This window comes from Haplochromis burtoni, unplaced genomic scaffold (genome assembly GCF_018398535.1).
Source record: "Haplochromis burtoni strain Fernald_Lab_line unplaced genomic scaffold, NCSU_Asbu1 Contig_1050, whole genome shotgun sequence".
In the NCBI taxonomy this organism is placed as follows: domain Eukaryota; kingdom Metazoa; phylum Chordata; class Actinopteri; order Cichliformes; family Cichlidae; genus Haplochromis; species Haplochromis burtoni.
The window spans coordinates 66,689-86,631 of record NW_024583411.1 but is presented as its reverse complement, the minus strand read 5'-3'; the positions used below and the strand labels follow the sequence as shown (position 1 = coordinate 86,631).

Sequence of the window (19,943 nt, the reverse complement as noted above, 5' to 3'; positions counted from 1 at the left end):
TGCATTTATGAAATTCCAATGTTGCAAGGACAATATCAATTCTGCTTACTGTTTATTAAAGGGTTACGGTTAGGGTTAGGGTTAGGGTCCGTTGATCGGCAGACAGAGGCGGTTTCACGCAGCTTTAGTACAGTTTTTTGTTTTACGCCGGTTTTTCCCGAAGTCGCAAAAGTATGACGTCACAACATTCTGATTGGTCACTTGCAATGTTGATCCTGGAACAACATTTAATATGATGATCTGGGAACAACACCAACACGAGGATATCAGATCAACCCTGTAGGCTGTAGCACTTGGCCAGAGGTGGCGCTGGTTGACTCGACTCCATTTGAGTGAACACAAAGTAAACTGCACGCTTTCGTTGTGAAGCGAAACTGCTGAAAACGGAGTAATAAAACATACGAGGGGAACGATAATGACGACAAGATTCTCCCGATCGTTTACTCTTGCTGTCCTGTGAACAGCATCGGCGGAGCATTAATTGTTTGCTGTTTTCGCGATCGCGTCGCGCATGAGAATATCACCAGGTAAACTCGCGACATTTTAAAACATTTTGTTGTTCAACAGCATCAAGACTGACGGAGTGTGTTCCAGGTATCCTCACATATGTCACAGATGACACATTTGGCGTTTTTTCGCTGGTTTGTCAGTAGCAGCTCCTGAAACGCAAGTCTGCCACACATCTGTTCGACCAACGCCAGTTAATCTGCGATGCCAGTTAATCTGCGACGCCAGTTAATCTGGAACACCGGCTCTACGTGGACGGACAGCTCTACCGCCACCCTGGTATCACTCCGTGGCTGTATTGACCGCACACCAGATAAGAGTCCGCTACACCATAGGTGTCAAACTCTGGCCCGCGGGCCAAATTTTGTTTAACTTTGTAATATCAGTTTGCTAATTCAGTATAACGTCACCGTCACTCTCCGTCAATGCCTTAATTTGAATGTTTCAGTTTTTATTCCCTTTTTCCTCTCTCTCTCTCTTGTGCTCACCCTGCTATTTGGTTTCTTTGCTTATCTTTTCTATCAATGCGTCGATCACCTGTTTCCCTACCCATCCACAAACAACACCCTCTATCTCTACATGCTCACTCTGCACGATCACGCACACACATGCGTTTAAAGGCAACACATTTACAACAGCCTCACAGCGCACACAGATATAGGACACACACACTCAGACGTGCACACACTTGCTCATATTAGTTATCATGCACACACATAGTCAGACCTATGGAGCATCTCGCCACGCATTTTTCTTATCTTTATTTACAAACAAATAATGTGTTTCCATTTTCCTCACCCGTCTAAGCGAGACACACAGTGTACATCATTCGCCATACATACACAACTATGGCCACACTAAGGTTTGTCACATGGAATGTGCACGGAGCTGGCTCCATAGAAAAAGGTTAAAAATATTTAACCAACTTAAAAACCTGTTGTTTTATTACAAGAGACTCACAGGCCGGTCACAGGTTTGAATAAACTTAAAACACCTGAGTGTGGCATCTACCTGACTGCAATCTGGAAATATTAAATATTTAGGTATCAATATCTCTCCTAAACTTGCAGAATTAACAAAATTAAACCACGTCCCACTTTTAAAGATAGTAGAAGGCGATCTGGCTAGATGGAAATCTCTACCCATATCACTTATAGGAAGGGTCGCTGCTATAAAAATGATGGTCTTGCCAAAAATAAACTATTACATCTTTGCAGGAGGTCTCCTCTCTACAGGAGCTCACTCTACAGGTGGGGGAGAGATATTGGAGACGTGGAGAATGACTCAACCTGGGCGTCTATTGTCTTGTGTAGTTTGGGAGATAATTGGATGATGGGGTGGGTGCAGTTTTCTCTGGGGTGGAGTTGGGTGGGCTGCCCCGGACTCTGTGGGGCTGGGCGGTGCTGCTGCTGCGGCCCCGGTCCGGATGGGCCTGGGCCCCTTGCCACTGGATTCGCCACTGACGCCAGGTGAACTCCAGGAAGCTCTGATAAGTATGCCCAATAATAAGGCTCCAGGTCCAGATGGCTTTCCAGCAGAATTTTACAAATAATTCTGGACAATTCTAGCACCAATTTGTCACAGAATGTTGCAGGAAATCAAAGAAAATGGGAGACTACCACCAAATATGAACTCTGCAAATATTAGTCTCATACTAAAACCAGGGAAAGACCCTGTATTTCCTTCAAGCTATCGTCCAATATCCCTTATTAATGTAGACCTTAAAATAATCTGCAAAGAGATTAGAGAAAATACCCCCCTTTTTAATTCATCCTGACCAAACTGGTTTCATAAAAGGCAGGCACTCATCAACAAATACACATAGACTACTTAATTTAATAGACTATTCATGCAGTAAAAATATTGAAACCATAATATTGTCTCTTGATGCAGAAAAGGCGTTTGACAGAGTTAACTGGAAATTTCTATTTGCAATTTACACAAATTTGGTTTTGGAAAATCTTTCGTAAGTTGGTTGAAGATATTATATAATTCCCCAACAGCTTGTGTCAGAACAAATGACCAAACATCCTCCAGCTTCTGTCTCCTAACTGGCACCAGTTAGGAGACAGAACTGGTCAAAATCTACAGTTCTTCCGATTAATTGCTCCTTCCATAATTCGCCGCTATAGCTATCAATATCTCTTTTTGCATACAGGTATAACAGAATAGCTTTAGTGTTTTTGTTTTGTTTTTTTAACTTGAGTATTAACTTATATAAAAAGCAGGTATCGGACATAAAAAGTGGTATCGTGCCATCTCTACAAAGGACCAAGGATAAAGGAGGACTAGATCTGCCTAACTTTAATCACAACTTTTTAGCCAACAGGCTTCAGTTCATCTCTAGATGGTTTAAACACACCTTCTTAGATGAACCCTGGATAGATGTAGAACAGGCACTATGTAATAATCTAGAAATTTCAGATCTACCATTTATCAGCTCAAACATCAAACGACATAAATGCTTTAAAAGCATCAACATCAGCTCTTCTCTAACAGCATGGTGGGAGTTTCTAAAAATAACAGAGTCTTCATTAATCCCATGCAAACGTACACCTATCTGGAGCAATAGATAGAACAATAGTTTGACAGACTAGTTATACAATATGGGATCTACAAGAAAAGATTTTTGGAATATCAACAAATTAAATCCATTGTAAAAAAAGAAATGTAATCCCGGTGAAGCTGAATTACAAACACCACCAAGTGTGGTACAATTTTTTAATCTAAAACCCCCAAATTATTGTCTAAAATATACAGAACACTTTCTAAAATAGATGAATCAATATCCCTTCCTATTGCAAAATGGAAAGTGGATTTATCGATCATCTTAGATATGCTTAAAAACCTTTCAATGGATCAGAAATCCCAGTTTCCAATTAATGCAATACAAAATATTACATAGAGTGCACTATACTGGTCATAGGATGTTCAAGATGGGCTTTACGTCTTCTAACAACTGCTTACACTGTCAAGCAAATACACCGGACAATTATATCCACGCTCTTTGGTTCTGTCCACCAGTTCAGAAGTTTTGGCGCGAGATATGTGAAGACTTATCAAAGTGTCTGAAATGTAACATTCCAGCCTCCCCTTTAGTGTGCTTGCTGGGCAACTTGGATGAGGTCACTACAGAAAGAAACAGCCCACGTTGTCTATGCATTACCAAGAAAATGGTCCTCATTAACTGGAAAAATAAAAATAATCTTAATTCTAAAAACCTTCTGATAGATCACATTAGCCTTGATACAGCCTCTGCCATCACATTTGATCAATCCCTCTGGGCTCCTTTGATCAGCTTCATCACCTAGTGGGGGTGGGGGGTCATGGTTTGGTCCTGCGTTCACTATTGTGGTTGATATGGGGGTAGGGATGGCCTTAGGGCATCTGGGGATTCCCTAGGGACTTTTTCCCTGGAGGGCCTAACACGGGGGTTGTGGCCATGACCTGGTTAGGGGCTCTGGTGGCTCTTAGGCTACATTCACACTGCAGGTCTTAATGCTCAATTCCGATTTTTTTGATCAAATCAAATTTTTTTGTCTACTTGTTCACACTACAAATAAAATGTGACAGCAAACGCACTCTAGTGTGAACCCTCAAAGCAGCTCGCATGCGCAAAAGAAGAGGTCACACACGACGCGCTCTGGTTAGACCCAGACCACCCACTATTGTTTGACTGATGACCCTTAATATAAAGACTTGTTTCGGACTTTACGTTTCCCAATTTTGCTTTAAGTTATAAAGTTATTTTGTTATGGCCTAATAATAATCCTTATTGCTGTTTTAGGAGGGCTGGGCGGTGCTGCTGCTGTGGGTCCCGGTCCGGATGGGCCTGGGCCCCCTTGCCCTGGTGGGCTCCAGAGTGTGGGGGTGCCTACTGGGATCAGCGGGGGAGCTGGCCCCAGCCCCTCCCTTTCTTCCCTCCCCATCCTCAGCTGCCTCCCTCTTCCCAATGCAGGGGAGGCACTCCCCCTCTGCCCCCTTCTGGCCGCCTGTGCCTCAATTTTAATCCGCAACCTAGACAACCACATTACTCAGGTTTGGGGTCTTCACTCACCCCGCATTCTGTTAACCGTCGGGGCTGGGGGGCTGGGAGGAGGTGCTGGCCGTCGGATTGGGGTCTGGGATGCGGGGCCTCCCTGCTACTGCAGATAAGGAGGCGGTCTGCCTTCCTCTACCCCAGTGAGAAGGGTTACATCTCCTGGGTCCAGGTATGGTTTGCCCCTCTGGGGGCGGGGGTACCCGGACCTGGGATGTAGAGTATGTTTGGGGAGTGTGAATGTGTGTACAGTGCCTATTTGTGTCTGTCTCCACGTCGGGTGAGTGCCAAGTATTTGTTTGTGTATATGGGGGTGGGAATGCATGTTTGTGTCTGCGTACGCCTCTTTGTCTGTGTCTATATGTCAGCTGGGACCTAAACTCCACCTCTCTGGGAACATCTCAGGCTCTCCGAGGTATGGAGGCCTATCTCCCCTCACCACACTCCCTGCCAGTGGCTGATGCCCTCAGACGTTGGTGTGTTGGTGGTTCTTGGTGTCTGGGGCTGGGCGCTCATGTATGTACCAACTCACTCCTGGTGGCCGATTGGCAGGACCTGGCGCCTGTGGCCCGGCTGGGCCCCTTCCGGTGGGTGGGGTACCCTCAGGCCTCTGGGCCTGAGGCCCGGTCCTCTCTGGCACAGCTGGCTGCCGGCAGAGCCCGCGGGCACGTCACTGCAACCCCCTCTGGCCTCTGCTCCGTGGCTGCTGGGTGACCTCTCGTTTGGGGCTCTCCTCAGCTCTTCCCAGGAGGGTGGCACGGTTGCCCCCCTGGTGGTCCTCCATGGGTTCTCGTATTCTGGGACCTCTGGATGTCTGGGGCCTGGATCTCCTCCATGTAACGATCTGCTAGGAAGTGTGGGGAGCCACAGCACCGTCCCCCAGAGCATGAAGCAGGTATGGAGGAGATCTGTGAAAACACACGGGTTTTCACAGACACACACTTCACCTTTCTTGGCTGCTACCTCAAAGCACATTGTGCGCTGTCGGTCTTGCGTACTGCACAATAACATGTCATATTTAGTATCGACTGTTATCTGCTGTTAGCTACTTTATTGTGATTGTGTTGTATTTATTATGTTGTTTTTTGTTTGTTTACTCTTCTGTTTTTTCTTATCCCCATACAGGTGATCCAGGTGTTTTGTTTTGTTTTTTTCTTCCCCCCTTTCTCACCATCTCTTCTCCCCTCTATTTTTCTTTCTCTCCCTCTCTTTCTTTCATCCTTCCTCCTTCTATCCCCCAGTCATGTCTGTCCCGTCTGTAACAACCGAAAATCAAATCAAATAAATACATAAAACTGGACAGTCAGAACCAAGATCGTCTGGTTCTGAGACCAGAAAAACTCGTCACCACTGTCAGTTTCTTTATTGTGAAGGAATGTTTGTCTTATTGTTTGTTTGTATTGAAATACAGGATCAACAAACACACACAATTACATACACACACACAGCTGGTTTTAACGTCAATACAAAAGCGTCTAAAAACCTCAGTAGGAGGATCAATAAAAATGATCACGGATCAATTAAAGGGCAAATAAAAACCGATCAGTAACTCATTCCCTTGACACTGGTTATTGATCTGTGAGATATGGATCAGCTGCCTTGGCTCTGGAGCCTGGATGGAGTTTCTTCAGTTGGGTCAAAAGGTCAGCAAGCGGAGTTAAAAGATCTCCTCCTCATCTGCATCACAACCATAATCTGGATGACGCAAATCAATAAATCAATGAAATCAATCAATGTTACTGTAATGATTTTGAGAATAAAAGTCTGGACTAACCTCCCACCAGCTGCAGAGCGCTAACACACTCCTCCTCCTCCTCCTCTTCCTCTTCTTCCTCCATGGGGGATGGAGCAGTTGGGAGGGTGGGGCTTGTTTCTGCTGCAGAGTCAAGGGGTGGGTTGGACTCAGTCTCTGCTGGTGTTTCTGTTTCTGTAACCACTGTGACTGTTCTCTCTACCTGAAAGATTAACATCAGGTAAACCAGGTAAGAGGGAGTAACAGGTACGAGAGGTGAGGAAGGACACACAGGTGAGACACGCAAGGAGGATGCGCACCTGATGAGCTGTTTTCTTCTTCTTTGGTGTGGAGGAAATGAGGTGGCGGAACCTGAAAGAGCAGGAGAGAGAACATCAGGATAGCGTGGAGGACAGGTTGAAGAATATTCATTACTGATGACAGGTTATTGAGAGATCAGATCAGTTGAGATACCTCTTGCCCATAATGCTGGTGTTGGCTGCAAGGTCTTGGTTACTGTCACTGGTCTTCCTGCGCCGGCGGCGGTTGAGTCGTTTTCGTGCTACGGTGGTATCGGGGGTGTGGTCGGGGGACCTGGTCGGACTTCCTGTTCCTCGGTTAAGATCTCTAAGAACATCGTAGTTGATCTTACTGGAGATCTTCTTCTTCTCTAACATTCTCTCAATTGCCTCGCCCGCTGTCAATGCCTCGATCTGGTCCCGCTTCTTAGACTTCTTCTTCTTCTGACAAAATATTCACCACATGGGGTCACAGATTAGGTGGGTGGAGCTTCAGGTGAGGCTCTTGAGTGGATGCTGGTTTCACTCACCTTCTCCTTGTAGGTGCCCTCCTCCTTCTCTTTGTTTATCCGCTCCTGTTTCTCTGGAAACACAAAAACAAATCAATCAGAATCAGTAATCAATAACACCCATCAATGATTGCTGATGAGCACCTTTCTGCTCCTTCAGGTATTCGGCGTTCTGCTTCATCCACAGCTCCGTCTTCACCTGAACCTCCTTCTCATTTAGGATGTACTGTATCACACAGAACAGGCCAATCAGAAAAGAGCACGTGCAGTTGGGTCCTTTCACAGTAAAAGTTGCTAAGGTATCTTTGTACCTGTAGAACTGTGAACTGACCTTATCGATCTCTTGATCATCAATACCTTCCAGGTCCAGCTCCTCGCTCTGTGGGTGGTCACCTGAAGGTAAACGCAGAGCTTGATTTCTAACTGCCCTATGATCTAATGGTGATGTCACCATTCTGTTACAGTCGTTATCCTCACCGAGATCTTTCTCGCCACTCTCTGATGTGTCCGAGGTCTGGAAAGTCTGCTGGAGGCTCAGGCTGGCGGTGCTTGGCAGTTTTCCCAGAATGGAGGTCAGAGAGGCAGCCTGACGGTGTGGTCCCATCGACTCCTTCTCTGGCTCTGCCACCGGATCTCCCTTCATGCCACGTACCTCCTCCTCCTGGATCACCTGACACAGGAAGTCCTCAGTCAGGTGGTGGGTGGCCGCTTGTAATTCCACATCTTCGCTCTCAACCTCCTCGGGCTCTGATGGCATTGACAAAACCTCGGCGTTGTCCTCGGGGTCTGAAAACAGAAAAGGTGGGAGCAGCTGAGTGACTGTGTGGGCATGGTGAGACAGTCAGGTAACCCAAAGAACTGACCAACTTCTTTGGTGTAAGCGGCGTAGATTCCTCTGAGTTTGGGCCGACTCTTCTCCAGCTCGGTTTCAATCTCGTCTTTGTAGCAGCTGATCTCTCCTGATGATGACAGGAAATGCACTGTGATTCAAAGATTCAATACGTAACCCCTTCTCATCTGAGGCAGCCCACCCAGGTAAAAAGGACAAACTGACCTTCGACCTCATCCAGTTTCTTAGCCAGCTCCTGCTCTAACTGCAAGAAACCAGGAAGCACAGACTGGTTAGCTAATTGGACACCTAGCTGCTGCAGCCAATCAGAGACAAAGATGTACCTGCTGCATTTTGGCTTTGTGCTGTGCAGCAGTGAATGAGGGGGGGTCGCACTCCTGCTCCAGATCTACTCTCATGAACTCATCAATGGTCAGCTGACTGGTGGGCGTGTCCTCAAACTCAGTTAACCTGCAGGGAGGGAAAGGCGCTGAGATCTGCTTCCTGTTTTGGTGGGGGTCAGGTGTACTCAGGTGTTTGTGGGGCTCACCTCTTCCTCAGTGTGGTCTGGCAGACCTTCACCACGCCAATCACGTCCTTCACTGAACGCCGAAACTTATGCATCCGAGCTGCTACCAGGAGTGCTGAGGAGGAGGAAGAGAAGGAGTGTTAATGTCTGCTTCATGCACAGTGCCGCTGACGTTTGTTGCTATAGTGACAAATTCCAGGTTGCACCTGCTCCACAGAGTCCAGAGGGTCGGCGTCCTGTGTGCATCCAGTCCCTCTTCATCCTCTGTACAAGACGAAGAGCCGTCATGGAAACCTCATGAGTCTTCGCCCCAAACTCCAACATGTGCGCAAAGCGAGGAATGTACAGACAGGGGTCTGAGGAGGGGAAGGAGTGCTTCAATGTTAATAAACGTGGCCACACAGGGTCAAAGTTCATCAGCAGGCAAAAGATCGCTTTTTTGTTGTAGCATCAGCAGAGATTTATAAACAGTATTCAAACTTAAGTTCAACTTAAGTTAAAGGCCTTGTGTCCAGCTCCGCCCACTACATTTACTGTTGACTGTTAAATCCAGAACTGAATCAGCTTTCTGGGATTTCTTTACCTGAATGATTGAATCCGCATCAGGGCTCTGTAAGTTAGCTATGAGTTACACTAGGGTTGCCAACCGTCCCTTAAAATACGGAATCGTCCCGTATTTCGAAACAAAAGTACACGTCCCGTATTGAGCCAATAAGGGACGCACTTTGTCCCGTAATACAGTGAGAATCAAAAGTAGTCTATAAATGTTTATGGAATTAACACTTTGTTTGAAAACATAATTCCCAGCCCCTCTCCTGCTTTGTGACCAATGAGCTGACAGCACACTTATGACAATTCGAGTATGACAATTCAGATTACCGCTCATCTCATTGGTCGAGGAAGGGTCGCTTACGGAGAAAATACCGGAAGACAACAGATGACCACAACAAGAAGCATGGCCAACAGGGAAACAAACGCCGACACTGCGGTGCAAGTCTCGGACGACAGTACACCTAAAGCTGGGCAGACACTGTGCGATTTTTTTCAGTCGCGTTATTCAGCTCCTGCTCAAACTGCACGATTGACTCGCAGGGGTTAGAAGTTGGTAGGTCACGATGCAGGTCTCACACTATACCGCCCGATGCTCTGATGCGACCTGAGTGCTCACACTGTGCGTCCATAAAATTAAGGTTATAACAGAAAATCTGTCGCTCGCTCTCCCTCTCTGTCTTTCACTCACACAGACACACCACCACCATCAACTTTGCTAAACTGCTAATGAAAAACATTGATCAGGCAGCTGTGATTGAGCAGCAATGTAAATCCAACTATTTTCAGGTTGCTGTGGTCGTGATAATTTTGTGAGGCCACATGGAAAAGGCTCGGATGAGCTTTCCAAAGTTCTACAAGTTGTGCCTCCATCGCTTGTGTCCAGATCACACGCTGCACAGCCGTGCTGCTCCGTCTTTTTCACCGACGTTTACGTGTTTGCGCGCGAGCAGTGTGAGCGGCTCACGAGCGATTGATGATCGGGAGCTGGTCGTGAGGTGTTAATCACTTCTCGTTACCCCACGTATACTACACGACGCACGATGAAGGCCAAAATCGGTCCGATCACTCAAAAATCGTCTCAAAATGGGCCTAAAACCGCACAGTGTCTGCCCAGCATAATGTTTGTTCCCCTCAGAGAAAGGGAAGAATGGGAAAAGGAAAACACCTGGCTGGAAAAAGTTAATATGGGCATGTGCAGTGAATATCAGCGCTATGTGGCCAGAAGTGTGATAATATAACTTATTTTGTGTAATAAACAACTGCAAGGATAGATGATTACAACAAATAGATGACTAATACATAAAAGTAATACATAGATGAATAATGATGATGAGTTAAGATGCGTATCATGGGAACAAGCTGGGTTTACAAACAGGAGCAGCTGATTAGCATAATACCTCAGCTGAAGCCAATTGTACTAAATGCACTAAATGTGCACTGTTACAAGAATATTTTTCTTTCTATTGTTTTCTATTATTTTAAGTTAAGCAGGACAGAGTTCTTTTAAAGAAAGATTTACTTATATTCTCAAAAGTTAAGCATGACAGGCTTCTGTTTAAGAAAGAGACCTGTTTTATTGTGTTAATGTTGTCATTTTGAGCTAAAAATAAATGGCTAAATGATCATTTGTTTCACATGTGTTCATATCACAAAGAATACACATCTGCTTAAATCAAATTCAAGTCAAATGGTTAAAAAAATAATTTCACACACAAAAAAAGAGCTAGAAAATTCACCACACTGGGAAGGGTGAAGACAACTGGGTCGCCCGGCCCTGGCCACGAGGTGTCCCTTATTTATTTTTCAGGGAGTTGGCAACCCGAAGTTACACTGATCACACATCATATCAGAGACTGCAGAAACTATGTGGGAAATTCCCCTCATGACTGCAAACCCTCAATAATCACCAAGGATACTGAAATTACACCGCACGTGAGGTGTGTTCACACTATCCCAGTGTTCAGCATCCACTGAGCCGCTTCTGCACTCAGAAGCTGCATTTCCGTGTGTGTGTGTGTGTGTGTGAGTGAGTGAGAGAGACTGCTTGTTAATACGCTTAGTATTTTTTTTTCTTCATAACAGTGGCTTGGACACAGACATCACCACACACTGTACGTAGCAAACATAAACATACGGACACACTTCCGTGTTTGGTGTTCATGAAAACGTTTGCGGTTGCTCGATGGCTGCGTTCTTTCCCCGCGCTCTGCTGCCCTCTTGCAGTGCGGAGCGGTGGTGAAGACGGTACTACAGTGTAAGATGGCGGCCGGAGGCAGGCTGCAGCGATCTGCTCGTTTTTAACGATTACGGCGGAAGGACGCGGGGACGGCAGACGTCACACAGGTAACCCGCATACCAAAGGTCCATGACACGCGCCACAGGTCCAACGCTGAGAATCTGGTACGTGATCGGTACTCAGAGCTGTGATTAGTGATGATCGATTGTTACCGGACAGAGACCCGATCTCCTGTTCGCTGAAGATAAACAGATGTGGTGGGCGTGGCTTTCTGGGCCACACTGATGTTAATAATAACAGCGGTCTGCTGAATCCACACCTCTGCGGGTTAGATACTGTTTATTAGCTGTATCCATGTTAGTGATCAGAGATCAATGACCGCAGTGCAGACAGGTGAAGCATTACAGACCGCCTTAGTAAACACACCTGGACACCCTCAGATGAATGGATCAGATAATCCAGATTATGATGAGCCTGCAGCTGCGGTCAGGTGTCTATGCTTTAGGACAAAGGAGACGCTCTGCTGTCAGATAATCTGGATTATAATCTCTGTGGATCATAACATCCCGCTCTCTCTGACCCACAGCAGGCTGCGATGCTGTGACTGCTGACTCTGCCCGCTTTCTGAGGAGGACATGGCAGCCGAGCTGTTCTCCACCAGTCTCCCTCAAGACGAAGAGGTGGAGGTTCTGGAGGTGAAGAAGAGCTTCATTCAGGTGAGCGACCTGCAGCTGACTGCCGAAGATATCTGTGGAGACAGCGGCATTGCTGCCTCACAGCCAAATAACCATGACGGGAACCCGGAGGAAACAGACAGCTGGCAAGCTTCCCACCCCACCCTCAGAGAAAGGTAAAAAAACAAACAAACAAAAAAAAAAACCCACCACCAACAACCACAAGCAGTCAGAGAGATAAACAACAACAATAAGAGGACAACAAATTGACTATGCAGACATTGCTTCTTTTTCATCTAAAGGACATTAAAATGTTTGTTGCTAACACAGCCCCAACACAAAGCCCCATCCAATTCAATGTTAATTTTACAGTCCTAAATTACAACAACTGTTGCCTTAAGGTGCTTTATATTGTTTAAGTAAAGTGACTAGATGTTACAATCCCATATCAGGGATTGTAACATCTAGTTGCACAAAAAAGAAAGAGAAAACCCCATTAATCATATGACCCCCTATGAGTAAGTGCTTTGGTGACAGTGGGAAGAAAAATTCCCTTTTAACAGGAACAAACCTCTAGCAGAACCAGGCTCACAGAGGGGTGACCATCTGCTGTGAACGGCTGGGGATGAGTGGAGGTCAATGTTATCCAGTTTCATGGATAGATAAAGCTGTGTCATCTGCATAGCAGTGAAAATGTATGCTATGTCTCTTGATGATAACAGAACCCTCATCAATTGTAACCTTCACTAAAGCTGTTTCTGTGCTGCGATGAGCTCTGAAAACTGACTGAAACTCTTCAAATAAGCCATTCCTCTGCAGTTGATGTGTTAGTTCTTTGACAACTACTCTTTCAAGAATTTTTAATATGAAAGGAAGGTTGGGGATTGGCCTATAATTAGCTAACACCGGTGGGTCTAGAAATGGCGTTTTAGGCAACGGTTTAACTACTACCAGCTTGAAGGCCTGTGATACATAGCTGATTAATAGAGATAGGTTGACCATATTTAAGATTGAAGCATTAATTAATGGCAGGATTTCTAAGCAATCTTGCCATTCCAGCATGTCCTCATGTGTTGAAGTTCAGGCTCTGGCTGCTGGGCTGGGGTCTGCATACATTCAGCTTTATCATCATTCTGCATTTTTGGCTATGTTAGCTACTAAGAAATGTGATGTGCTAACCCGAGTCTGTTGTTGTCCTTGTTCTTTGCTGTTGTCTGTTGATTATGTTGTGTGGCTGCAGGAACGCTCTGATGTTCAACAATGAGCAGATGGCTGATGTCCACTTCATTGTCGGTTCTTCAGGAGAGACTCAGACAGTGCCTGCTCATAAGGTACAGAACCTGTTCCCACTGACACTTTGATCCAGAGCATACGGTTTGATGCTGTGGTCCAGATTCTAATGGATTCCTCTGTGTGGCAGTACGTCCTGGCAGTGGGCAGCTCGGTGTTTGGAGCCATGTTTTATGGAGATCTGGCAGAGGGACAGTCTGTGATCCAGATCCCTGATGTTGAGCCGGCTGCTTTTCTCATCCTCTTAAAGTGAGTCAGAAATCAAGACCAGGCCCACTGTTAGTGAATTAGCAGCAAGCAGAGTCCTGAAAGTAGTCTCCTTCACTCGGATGACCCCCAGCTTTGCATTCTGACTCATGTGGAGCTACAGCTGCCTTTCTAGTGTGCCTCATTGGGCTAGGATAGAAGGATAAAGGCTAGGATAGCAATGGAATCAGAGAGGCACAGGCTTCACAGAACTAAAATCTGAGAAAAAGTTGTCTGACAGAAAAAAATTATTACAAAACATAAAAAGTTTTGTTAGTATCCTGAACACTTGACTCCTGAACGTGACTATGAAATCTTTTTCAGTGCAGATCTGAGTACCGCCATTAGTGTTTCGACCAAATTGAAAAGTGTTCTGTGGCAGGATCTGAGGTAGGGTGGAGGTTTGTGGTGGGACGTGCTTGAAGACTGTAGACACCGTGGGCTGGGCAGGAGTTCAGCTCCAGTGATTTTGTTTCTTGAAGCAGGATTTGGTTGAAGGGACAGGAGAGTAAGGCAGGCGTTGTAGTTTATGGTGTAGCTCGAGAAAAGGGACCACAGACCAGATTTCACAATCCATCATGTTGATAACATTGAGGTAACTTCTGTTTCTGCTCCACTGTGGTGGTACACAAACCCACTACAGTCAGCTATGGATGCCGCGTGTTGTACAATTTTTGTCGAAACATGACCTCATCCTACTATTTTCTCTATCTCAGGTACATGTACAGCGATGAGATTGAGTTGGAGGCTGATACGGTGCTCGCCACGCTGTATGCTGCTAAGAAGTATATTGTCCCTGCTCTGGCGAGGGCCTGCGTAGCCTTCTTGGAGACGAGCCTTGAGGCAAAGAATGCCTGCGTGCTGCTGTCTCAGAGCCGGCTGTTTGAGGAGCCGGAACTGACGCAGCACTGCTGGGAGGTGATCGACGCTCAAGCTGAACTCGCTCTGCGCTCTGAAGGTTTCTGTCAGATCGACTTGCTCACGCTGGAGATAATCCTGCAGAGAGAAACACTCAACACCCGCGAGATCGTGGTGTTTCAGGCACTGCTGTGCTGGGCGGCGGCAGAGTGTCGGCGGCAGGGCTTGACAGTGAACCCCAGGAATCAACGCACGGTGCTTGGTAAGGCCCTGTACCTGGTCCGATTCCCTTCCATGACACTGCAGGAGTTTGCAGATGGGGCAGCGCAGTCGGATGTGTTGACGCTCAAAGAGGCCCACGACGTCTTTCTGTGGTTCACTGCTACCAACAAACCCAGGCTGGAATTCCCCACTGTGAAGCGGGCGGGGCTACTGCCACAGAGGTGCCACCGCTTCCAATCCTCAGCCTACCGGAGTAACCAGTGGCGCTACAGGGGGCGCTGTGACAGCATCCAGTTTGCCGTGGATCGCAGGATTTTTGTAGCTGGACTTGGTCTGTATGGTTCCAGTGGTGGGAAGGCAGAGTACGTTGTGAGGATTGAATTGAAGAGGCAGGGAACTGTTCTAGCCCAGAATCTCAACAAGTTTCTGTCAGATGGGTCAAGCAGCACCTTCCCGGTGTGGTTCGAGCACCCGGTGCAGGTAGAGCAGGACACCTTCTACACAGTCAGTGCCGTCCTGGACGGAAACGAGCTGAGTTACTTTGGCCAGGAGGGGATGACTGAAGTGCAGTGTGGGAAAGTGACCTTCCAGTTCCAGTGCTCATCAGACAGTACCAATGGCACTGGGGTGCAGGGGGGGCAGATCCCAGAGCTCATCTTCTACTGTTGAACTGGACCCAGGGACTCAAGCCAACAGGCAGGAAGTCGGAGCCTGGAGCTCAGATTCAATCAACGGACCTGGCAATTGGAAATTGGCAGCTGATTGAACAATGCCGTGGACCTGAGAGCTGATTGGCTGTCAGGTTTTTAGAAGTGTTTGGTGTATATTAAAGTCTCCTGAATATTTGAGAAAATGAATAAAGGAAGTTGTAGTTTTTCTGCTGCTGCCACTAGATGTGGCTATGTGGTCTCACAATGTGGGGGATTTTCAACTTTTTTTGTGCTGTGGATAATGAATTTTACTTGTTGTGTTCAAGGTCACATGTGTAAAATGGAAATAAAAAATTTGAATGCAACAACAAATTATTTCAAGCCTGTATTCAGTAGAAAAGCATTGCAGACAAAAAATATAAAGTTGAAACTGATAAATGTGATTGGTGTTTTGTTTTTTTTTCTTTTTTTATTTACAGTTTTTTTCTGGATGTCAGCACATGTTGCACATGTTTATCACACTTTAAATCATCTGTGAGACTGCATTCTCTGCTTTTCCAGTGTTGTGTGCTTTAAATAAATACAATGAGTAAATAGCTCACCAATGGCGGGAGCATTGATGCAGAGCTCACGAGCCAGCAGCAGGAAGGTCTTTCCCAAGATGTAGACATTTACCTGGACACACAGCATAGAGCTCACACCTGAATGACACCACTGAGAGTCCACTGAGAGTAGCTGAGGCTCGGTCTTACCTGCAGCAGATCGCTGAGGTCCAGCAGCATGTCTGAGGCTTGTATAAGGAAAACCAGGAGATGAAAGGTCAGAATGAAGCCTGTAACCTCTGTGTTTTTATCACGTTTGTGTTTGATTTAAAATTGTAAATCACTGGTTCCAGGTGTTTCTGATCACCTTAAACAGCAGAACATCTGCAGCACATTAAGGTGATGGACATCTGAATGTACCGCTGATGGATCAGTTCCTGTGACAAACCTGCATCCACCTGCAGCTGATGAAAATCTGATGTCTTTCTCCTCTCATAGTTTTAAAAGAGGAGATGAGCTGCACACCTAAGCTACAGGTGAGGAAACCAGTTCAGTGGTTCACCTGGCTGCATGTAAACTGACTGTAGGCCATCGCGGTTTCAGAGTTCAGGTTTGTCTCGGCAATTTGCACATGCTCAGTGGGTCAGAGTGGTTGCTAGGATACGTGGCGTGCCCTCAGTGCGGCACACAAGGTAGAGGCAGGCAGCGATGACGTGCTCTGTCTTGCGGCCCCGGGTCAGGTGTTTGCTGACGACTAGCTTGAAGAAGTTGAAGGCAGTGTCGAGGCAGTGCTGGTTGAGCTGCAACTGACTGCCCAGCTGCTGGATCTGACGCTTACCTGCACACACACAGGCTCGTTACACCTGTGGCTCACCTGGACACCCTGCCCCCAAACAGTCAAAGAACTCACCGTTCTGAAGTGTCTGGGCTCGCGACTCTTTACCGACGCTGGTGTGGAAACCAGAACCAAGAAGTGGCGCTTTAACGGGACCTGATGGGCAGACAGAAAGACAGCTGTTCAGAGGACTTTGACTTTTGACACTGTAGTTGCTGCAGAGCATTTTGGATAAAGACAGGTTAGTGTTAGACACTCATCACAGGCATGAAGTCAAAGTTGAGTGTTCATTCTAGGGTGGAATGATTGTATAGCAAACGTGTTTACTGACTTTAAAAATTCAATTCAATTTTATTTATATAACGCAAAATCACAACAACAGTCGGCTCAAGGCACTTTATATTGTAAGGCAGACCCTACAATAATACATACAGAGAAAAAACCAACAATCATATAACCCCCTATGAGTGAGCACTTTGGTGACAGTGGGAATGAAAAACTCCCTTTCAACAGGAAGAAACCTCCAGCAGAAGCAGGCTCAGGGAGGGGTGGCCATCTGCCATGACCACTTGGGGTGAGAGAAGGAAGACAGGATAAAAGACATGCTATGGAAGAGAGACAGAGATTAATAACAAGTATGCTTCGATGCAGAAAGGTCTATTAACACATAGTGACTGAAGAATACTCAATGCATCATGGGATGATGGACATCAATTAATTACAACGAGGGGAATGCTCAGGTGGACATGTTTCTGATTCTGGATGTCGCTTTGAAACACGGCGACTTGTTTCTCATGATGTTTTCTTCTAAAACGTGGCACTAATTAAATTACCTGAACTGGTCAGAGAGACGTCCGAAGCCTGCTTGAGCTGTATCTGTGAAACCTGGATGGACTTCAGCAAACTCACATGGTCTCTGAAACTTGCTGATGCTGCGGATTACCAGCCCTTCCTGTTTCACCCTAAACCACCCTAACCTGCCTCTGTTGGCGTCTCACCATCAGCAGACACAAACTGTCCCACGGCGGACGACACGCCTCCGCTTCCCTCCACAAACTGGACCTCAGACACGATGATGTTGTCCTCCAGAACCGAACCACAGCTGGTGCACACGGCGCTGCCACGAGCCTGGTCCACGTCAATATCAGACCCCCCGCAGGTCCTGCACACCCGGGAGCTCATGGTGGACGTCAGAGGTCAGCAGTCCCTGAGGTGGAGAGACCGGTTAAATACTAAACTTTCACATGACGATGAGTATGAAGGTCAACACAGGAAACAAGTCACTGTCATGTGTAGGATAGCTCCACTGTACACTCACTGATGATGACTCATACAACATTTCAGCCAGTCATATGTCTCCATCTCCTCCTATGTCACACCAACCCTCTGCATGTCCTCCTTCACTACATGGACGACCCTCTACCACTACCTCTGCTCCTCCATGTTCACCTTCCTACTTGTCTCCCTCTCATTCACACTCATGTATTCTATCTTGCTTCTACTCTTTCATACCTCCACCTGCTCCCTAATCTCACCTTAGGTCACAGTATCATCTGCAGACATTATCATCCACAGTGACCCCAGCCTGACCTCATCTCTCAGTGTGTTCATTACTACTGCAAACAAGAAAGAGCTCAGAGCAGATCCCTGATTCACTTTCACCCCCACCTTCATCCACCTGTGACTGCAGACATTAATGATTACAGACAGCAGACAGTGTGTGTGTGTGTCTTAAAGAGGATTCAAAACTCTGTGATTCAAACTTGGGTGACTCTTATTGGTTGCAGCTGTTACCTGTTTACATGTGTGAAACAGTCTGATTGGCTCAGCTCAGAACAAATCTGATCAGCAGATCACTTTTAGTTAAAATGACAAGTTTTAAACCTTTTCCTACTTCCCTACACCACCACACATCACATCCTGTTCTCTGTGAATTTGTTGGATACTATTTAACTCCACCTCTTTGGCTTGCCTCCTTATGCAACACATGGAAGAGAACATGGAAGCTGTGAGTTAAGAAGACTCTGCTTAACTTTTGATAGATTGCCGTAAATGGAAAGGGATATTTCCTCACTTGAATGCATGGTTGTGTTACATCAGAGCCCTTTATTGTTAATTTTGAAGAAATTGAAACACTAAGATGGTAAGTTGCTGTTATCCTGATGTTAAAATCAAGATGACTGTTCTCTCTAAGTTGCCTACTGGGCAAACGGGTCAGCCGATCCGATGCAGTCACTATGGGTCTGCACTACATACTGCATCACCTCGACCAACCTGAGACACACGCCAGATACTGTTCATGGGTTTCAGTTTGGCCTTCAACACCATCATCCCAGACATGTTCCACCAGAAGCTCACCCACCTCCACCTGCCAGTGGATCACCAGCTTCCTGATGCCCAGACCAGCACTGGCCTGTCACCATATCAGCAGCAGGTGTTTGCAGGTGAACTCAGACTCCCGCTGAGCTGCTCAATGGCGTTAGCAGGAAAATGTCGGTTTGTGATTTATGTCATAAAAACAAAGGTTCGAGTCCAGTCAGTTTTTTTTCTCTAACTTTATTTAAATATTTTTAATCAGCATCGGATGCTGCACCTGGAACATGTAAACAAATATAATCGGCTAACCTGAAACACCGGGACCGGGGAGCTCCTCTCCCAGAGATCTGGATCCACTCACCGGGAGAACTTCAGAGTCTGGTCCGTTAGAAACTGTGTTCCGTCCCAGAACACATCCGGTCACCTTATTGGCTGCTAATAACGGTTATTGATCAGTTATTGATCACTGACTGTTTTCAGATTGCAGTTTGTTTTCTTCCTGTGGCGCGCTGGAGTGACGTTACTCAATAGGCACAGGACATGAGTTGGTGACGTGGGTTTGGAAAGGAAAGCATTTGAATCCTAATTATTAAACCCTTAACGAATGTAACTGTTATCACGTCACCAATACGTTATATCATCTGGATTCGACTCAATGAAACAAACCGACTTCTTTTGACCCAGAAATAACCCCGCTCCTCCCCCCAGACTGTGTTGAACGGTACCACCCGGCGCCGCCTGATGACGTTTCTCGTTCGGCGGGTTATTTTCGATGCAGTGGCGCTTTTGATGTAAACAAACACACAGTCGGACGGACGGAGGTCAGCGGGATGAACTGCGACCAACTACTGCTCCACCCGCGGGTCAGCGCTGCCCTGAGGAGAGGTAACAGCACCGAGCTCATCTGATGTTATTAATCTGCAGTTATTCTAACTATTCTGGATTTAACAGGGAGCCAGTGAGGGGAAGCCAATATAGGAGAAATATGGTCTCTCTCTATAGCAGAGGCGGAGCCAGACATTTGAAACACCCGGGGCTTAGCCCTAAAGGGTAGTATGCATGTGGGATTTTTTTTTTT

The 19,943-nt window shown here is 46.4% G+C and overlaps 3 protein-coding genes across 12 annotated transcripts in view; 2 read left to right on the top strand and 1 right to left on the bottom strand.

Annotated features, from left to right (window-relative positions):
• Positions 1-5,828: 5,828 nt before the first annotated feature.
• Positions 5,829-19,579, bottom strand: brf1b (BRF1 RNA polymerase III transcription initiation factor subunit b). 6 transcript variants are annotated; one of them, XM_005951522.3, is made up of 19 exons: positions 19,175-19,579; positions 17,548-17,756; positions 16,625-16,705; positions 16,379-16,552; positions 15,925-15,956; positions 15,775-15,847; positions 8,651-8,800; positions 8,466-8,559; positions 8,260-8,386; positions 8,141-8,180; positions 7,950-8,045; positions 7,564-7,872; positions 7,418-7,479; positions 7,231-7,312; positions 7,108-7,160; positions 6,753-7,021; positions 6,599-6,650; positions 6,321-6,501; positions 5,829-6,241 (listed from the first exon to the last, which is right to left on the bottom strand). In XM_005951522.3, exons 2-19 carry the CDS (start codon positions 17,729-17,731, stop codon positions 6,204-6,206), a joined length of 2,097 nt encoding a protein of 698 aa, XP_005951584.1. In that variant the 5' UTR covers positions 17,732-17,756; positions 19,175-19,579; the 3' UTR covers positions 5,829-6,203. The 6 variants fall into 6 exon arrangements, with proteins under 6 accessions (XP_005951584.1, XP_014186282.1, XP_005951586.1 ...); XM_014330796.2 differs by having other exon boundaries at positions 6,321-6,422; XM_005951524.3 differs by having other exon boundaries at positions 6,753-7,018.
• On the top strand, positions 11,148-15,615 carry LOC102298641 (BTB/POZ domain-containing protein 6-B). Of its 2 annotated transcripts, none has more exons than XM_042216428.1 (5): positions 11,148-11,396; positions 11,819-12,082; positions 13,147-13,237; positions 13,327-13,445; positions 14,159-15,615. In XM_042216428.1, exons 2-5 carry the CDS (start codon positions 11,868-11,870, stop codon positions 15,189-15,191), a joined length of 1,458 nt encoding a protein of 485 aa, XP_042072362.1. In that variant the 5' UTR covers positions 11,148-11,396; positions 11,819-11,867; the 3' UTR covers positions 15,192-15,615. The 2 variants fall into 2 exon arrangements, with proteins under 2 accessions (XP_042072362.1, XP_014186284.2); XM_014330798.2 differs by having other exon boundaries at positions 11,149-11,339.
• The window catches only part of xrcc3 (X-ray repair complementing defective repair in Chinese hamster cells 3), an 18,500-nt gene continuing 17,060 nt past the window's right edge, over positions 18,504-19,943 (top strand). The window contains exons 1-2 of one of the 4 annotated variants that reach the window (XM_042216430.1): positions 18,504-18,993; positions 19,574-19,750. In XM_042216430.1, the coding sequence (XP_042072364.1) occupies positions 18,849-18,993; positions 19,574-19,750 (322 nt within the window). In that variant the 5' untranslated portion in view covers positions 18,504-18,848. The remainder of the gene's footprint in view (positions 18,994-19,573; positions 19,751-19,943) is intronic. The other 3 variants (XM_042216431.1, XM_042216432.1, XM_005951517.3) reach the window with 3 other exon arrangements.

Coding starts and splice junctions, on each gene's coding strand:
- LOC102298641 (XM_042216428.1), top strand. CDS start 11,868: ATGGCAGCCGAGCTGTTCTCCACCAGTCTCCCTCAAGACGAAGAGGTG. Junction 12,083..13,146: donor CACCCCACCCTCAGAGAAAG/GTAAAAAAACAA, acceptor GTGTGGCTGCAG/GAACGCTCTGATGTTCAACA. Junction 13,446..14,158: donor GCTTTTCTCATCCTCTTAAA/GTGAGTCAGAAA, acceptor TCTCTATCTCAG/GTACATGTACAGCGATGAGA.
- brf1b (XM_005951522.3), bottom strand. CDS start 17,731: ATGAGCTCCCGGGTGTGCAGGACCTGCGGGGGGTCTGATATTGACGTG. Junction 16,706..17,547: donor ACAGTTTGTGTCTGCTGATG/GTGAGACGCCAA, acceptor TCTGCCCATCAG/GTCCCGTTAAAGCGCCACTT. Junction 15,848..15,924: donor ACCTCAGCGATCTGCTGCAG/GTAAGACCGAGC, acceptor CTGTGTGTCCAG/GTAAATGTCTACATCTTGGG.